Here is a 5,336-nt window from a genome sequence, read left to right as displayed (position 1 = left end):
GCCTGGGGCGCGGGGGCAGCCTGGGGCGCGGGGGCAGCCTGGGGCGCGGGGGCAGCCTGGGGCGCGGAGGCAGCCTGGGGTGTGGGTGAGGGGTTCGACTGGATCCCACCCTTAGCTGCGGCTCCCGTCTGCGGCTGCACACGGGGCCAGCCGCCAGATTTCTGTGTGTGTGTGTATGCATGTGTGTGTATGTGTGTGTGTATGCGTGTGTGCATATGTGTGCTCATGTGTGTAAGGGGCAGTCGCACACACGGCCAGAAGACCTTGTTAGGCTAAAATACGCCTGGACAGCCAGGTGGCCCTGTAAGGGTGCGAAGTTGGCTCTGGGACTGTGGACGTGGTCTGAGATCCGAAGCAAGTGGCTGAGCAGGGAGCGGCAGCCCAGGGAGCCGCCTTCTCCAGCCCCAGCGCTGACCAGCAGGGGTGTGGGGGCCGGTAGTAACCCCAGGATGCCCGGGCTGGCTGGCCACCCACGGCCAGGACGAGGGCTTTCTGCCTGTGTGTCCTGTTCGTGCGCACCCTGCCGGTGGTCAGAGGAGGGGAGGAGCTGTGGGCCCGGCCGCTCACCCCGCCGCTCCTGCCGGTGTTGAGCTCGGAACCGGGCTCCCCGCAGGAGTGTGAGCCGTTCAGCGCCCTTTGCATCGGTCCTCTCCTCCCCAGGCCTCCAGGAAGCCATAGCCGTGTGCTTACACATGCAGACCCAGCAGGCGGTCAACGACAGCTTGTGTGACCAGGTCCACCGTCCCCCCGCCATGAGCCAGGCGTGCAACACGGGGCCCTGCCCGCCCAGGTGAGCGTCGCCCGGGCTCCCGCGATGAGCTGTGCCCCCCGAGAACCTCCCACGTGTGGGCGTCTGCAGGCCGCCGGGCCCACTCCGCCATTCGTGCCCCCTGCCCTCCTCACGGCCGCACTCGGGCCCTGTGTGACTCGGGGCCCTGAGTTTTGCCAGCGACGGCGGTGCCCTCCGTTTGTGACCCGCAGCTCGCTGGCTGTGCCCTCCCCCTTAGCCTCAGGTCTTGGACTGTGGGTCAATGCCAAAGAGCCCTCACAACCCCAAGGCTCCGAGTTCAAATTCCAGTGCTGCAAAGAAAAGAGCAAAAATGAATGCTACAACACATCAGAGTCTCCAACGCAAGAATCAATCACCTAAAAACAACTGCTGCAGGGTGGGGTGGGGCAGGTGGTCGGAGAAGGCCTCGGACTCATGCGTGGGGGCCTCAAGGACCGGTGAGCCCCAAGGAGAGAGGAGGGATGCTAGAGGCAGGGGGAGCTGCGTGCGCAAAGGCTCCGAGTTGTAGCAGCTCCGTGTACCATGCGGGAGACAAGACGCAGGCAGAGGCTGGAAGCAGGCAAAACGTTGGATCCTACTGCCCTGAGTGTTACCACTTGGTGAAAAGTAGCTCATATTCTCCTTTTTTTTTTTTTTGTCACGGGGCTTGAACTCAGGGCCTGGGCATTTTCTCTGAGCTGTTTTTTGCTCAAGGTTTGCACTCTGCCATTTTGAGCCACAGCACCACTTCCCTGTTTGGGGTGGTTTATTGGAGATAAGAGTCTCACGACTTTCCTGCCCAGGCTGGTTTTGAACCGTGATCCTCAGATCTCAGCCTCCTGGTAGCTAGGATGACGTGTGAGCCACCAGCGCCCAGCTCTCATTCTTACCAATAACCTTATATTTGTCCAGAAACTTCATAATGATAAATGGCGCATGACCTTTGCTGGGCGTGGTGGCACACACCTGTCATCCCGGCTGCACGAGAAGTGTAAAATAGAAGGGTCGTGTTGTACGGCGCCAGGGCTTGCCAGGGTTCTGAGAGTGGCGGCTCAGGCAAAGCTGACTGGCCCAGAGGTCACAGAGGGAGTACAGTGTGTGCCAGTCTCCTCCTCCACCCAGCACAGCACAGCCAGGCGGGCAGCGCGCCCGGGGCCGGCACAGCCAGGCGGGCAGCGCGCCCGGGGCCGGCGTGGAGGCCCGGGCAGCGCACTGGCCGGTTCACCCCTCCGCGGTGTCCAGCGTGCCCGCCGTCCTCACAGACGCTGAGCGAGAGCTCACACAGCCCCGTGCTGCAGCCTCTGAACACAGAGATGCTCCGCTGGCAAACAGCGCCACAGCAGCCAGTGTACCCTGGCCGTGTTGCAAAGTTAAGGGTGTTTTTAGGTGAAAGGAATTGCTATTCGTCATTTCAAAGTCCATTCGTCATTGCAAAGGCTGAGAGTTAGAGGGGGAAATGCCCAGGAGAGACCAAGAGTTGATGCCAAAATAAAGGTAAGTTTACAAAAATGCGTTAAGGTTCGAAAAAACTGGTGGTACAGGAGAGGGCGGAACGGGTTGCCTCAGATTTTCCACACAAATATTTACCAGATCCAAGGGCAATAGCAGTAGTCACCCCAGGAGTGGGTGGAGAACCGCGGGTCCTCACCCTACGGCCCGTGTGTGTCAGTGTGTGCGCTGCGGTCCCTGGACCGGAGGGGGTGGGGCCTGCGAGTCCCTCCTGGGGCGGCCCCTCCCAGCATGGCCGAGTACGGGCTTGCTCTTTCCAGGAAGGAGCCAGCTGCTCGCAGACTGGAGCAGGTTGTTGGGAGGACAGCCTCCTCTCTCACCGCTCAGCCCTGCCGGGGGAGGGGTCCCCTCGCCCCTCATCCCTCTGTCTTTAGGAATCTGCCGGGCGTCTCTTAGTGAGGCGCAGCTGCGCACATCCTGACTCATGGTAGTTCGTGCGCAGGCCCTTCCTGCCGAGGGCTGTGCGCAGGGTGGCCGGGCCGCGGTGTGTTAGTGGGATGGCACCACGGTGACGGAGGACCTCTGAACCTTCAGCCTCGAACTCAGATCCTCATCAAAAATGTGACAGTAGCAGCTGCCCCTGGTGACTTTCCTCACATGCAGAGCTGCTGGGACTGAGCTGTGTTACAAGGCCCCGTGTTCATACCTTAGTACCACTATCACCACTGCGCATGTACACACACACACCCACACACCACCACACACACCACACACACAGCACACACTATCACGTCACTACACACACCCCCATACACCACACACACAAGCACACACACCATCACCGTCACTACACACACCATACACATCATACACACACCACCACCACACACACAAGCACACACACCACACGCACACCATACACACCACCACCATCACCACACACACACACACATCATACACACACCACCACCACACACACAAGCACACACACCATCACCGTCACTACACACACCATACACACACCATACACACCACCACCATCACCACACACACACACACACACATCATACACACACCACCACCACACACACAAGCACACACACCACACGCACACCATACACACCACCACCATCACCACACACACCACACACATCATACACACACCACCACCACACACACAAGCACACACACTATCACCGTCACTACACACACCATCTCCATTACCACACCTCCCCATACACCACACACACCACACACACAAGCACACACACCACACACACACCATCACCATCAGCAAACACACCCTCACCACACATCCCCCCCACACATCATTACCACACACATCATACATGCACAAATACCACTACACACCCACCACACCACCACACACACCATATGCACACACTCCATCACCACACACACATACCACACGCACTATGACCACACACACACACCAGCACACATAGACCATCGTCACACACCCACACGCACACTGGGCTCTGCTGTGGGCTGGGGCTCTGTGGCGGGCTGAGGTTGGGAGGGCCGCGTCTCCTGCCTAGCCAGGCTGGCCTGGACAGCAGACCCTGGAGGTCCTTGGATAGAAGGCCTCCTGCCTTTTGTTACAGCAGTGGCAGGAAGTCTGGAACAGGCCAATTATGTCCCCACACACATCCAGCAGGGAGCAAGACCCTGTCTCAAAGTAACCGCTGGAAAGGCTGAGGGTGTGGCTCAATGTTAGAGCACCTGCCTGCCAACCCAGGGCCCAAGTTCAAACCTTAGTGCTGCCAAAATTAAAAATTACCTGGAAGATTTGTTTTTAAAGAACCAAATACAGGGTTAAACCATTTGAAGCAATTTGATCAGTCAAAAAAGATTAAATACAGTCAGTTTATATGGCTCGGAGTTTATATGACTCATCACGAGATATCCAGACATTAAAATGGTAACTTAAACAAAACCCACGCAGGAGGAGCAACAGGTAATATGGACAGGTGACCTAAAGAAGTCTAGAACAAACCACAGAGTGAAGGTGATTCGCAAAAGAGGTAGAGGGGGGACTACTGGAGAGACTCAACCGTGAATCTCCACGAAGTGCAGAGAGAAAGAACGCTACTGACGGCCACCGAGAGCCCGGGGGCTGGAGCAGCAGAATTCAGAGTCACACACAGTCGAGGAAGGAAGTACATGGATGCCCGCGCTCACTGTTACCACAGCTCCAAAGACAAAACAGACCGCAAGACAGAGTCACAACGCAGGCCACGTCCGCCTCCTCTGGCTGCCACCGTCTGGGGATATCTCAGAAGGGGCACCGGCCGGCCTGGGCCACATTGGCGGCCACCGTCTTGGGATATCTCAGAAGGGGCACCGGCCGGCCTGGCCTGGCACAGCGCACTGGGCGGAGCTGTTCTTCACGGTCAGGGGAGGCCAGCGGGCCATGGGCTGGCTGTGTCACGAGGAGGTCACTGTGAGTGAGAGGGAGGAAGCCCTGCTCAGCGCCCGGTCCGGCTGAGCGCAGGAGGAGGCCTCGCTGCCAGTGGACTGTCACAGAGCATGTGACAGGAAGCAGGCTCCGAGAGGAGAGGCAGGGCTGGCCTCCGTGGGCCGTCCTCACCCCGCTTCCTCCCGGCCTCCGTGGGCCGTCCTCACCCCGCTTCCTCCCAGGAGCTGGGTCACTCAGTGATGCTCCCGCGCACACGCGCGTGTACTTTGGCCCTTGATTGCTAGGCATTTCTGGTCGTCCCTTGGGCGGAATTTGGAATCGGCCTCTGCCGGCTGCCCGGGGCCAGCGCCTCTCACCTTGGCAGATGTCTCCGGAGAGCCGCCTCGGTTCTCGTTTTTTTACAGATGTCTGGAGCAAACTTGGTGTCCCCAACACCTTACACCGCTTACACGTGTGCTGTAAATCAGCCCAACAGGGGAGGCTTTTCTTAGGGTTTTGTGTTGCTTTCTCAGGAGGTGTTGAGGCCCTGGGGCCTGTGCACACGGCACCAAGCGCACACGTGGGGCGCAGGGCTGGCCACGGCCAGCTGGTCTCACCCAGCTTCTCCCACGGGGCTTGCGCTCGCTCCTCGCTCGCTCCTTCCCCCTCCCCCTCCCTCCCCTTCCCTCACCCCTCCCC

The 5,336-nt window shown here is 59.1% G+C and overlaps 1 protein-coding gene across 1 annotated transcript in view; it reads left to right on the top strand.

The window, feature by feature from the left end:
- Adamtsl3 (ADAMTS-like 3) overlaps positions 1-5,336 on the top strand; it is a 97,566-nt gene that overhangs the window by 62,932 nt on the left and 29,298 nt on the right. The window contains exon 15 of the mRNA XM_013011849.1: positions 661-790. Within this exon, the coding sequence (XP_012867303.1) occupies positions 661-790 (130 nt within the window). The remainder of the gene's footprint in view (positions 1-660; positions 791-5,336) is intronic.

The sequence above is a fragment of the Dipodomys ordii genome, unplaced genomic scaffold (assembly GCF_000151885.1).
Source record: "Dipodomys ordii isolate 6190 unplaced genomic scaffold, Dord_2.0 Scaffold15, whole genome shotgun sequence".
Classification (NCBI taxonomy): Eukaryota; Metazoa; Chordata; class Mammalia; order Rodentia; family Heteromyidae; genus Dipodomys; species Dipodomys ordii.
Note: the sequence above shows the minus strand (reverse complement) of the source record. Positions and strands in the feature narration are given on the sequence as shown.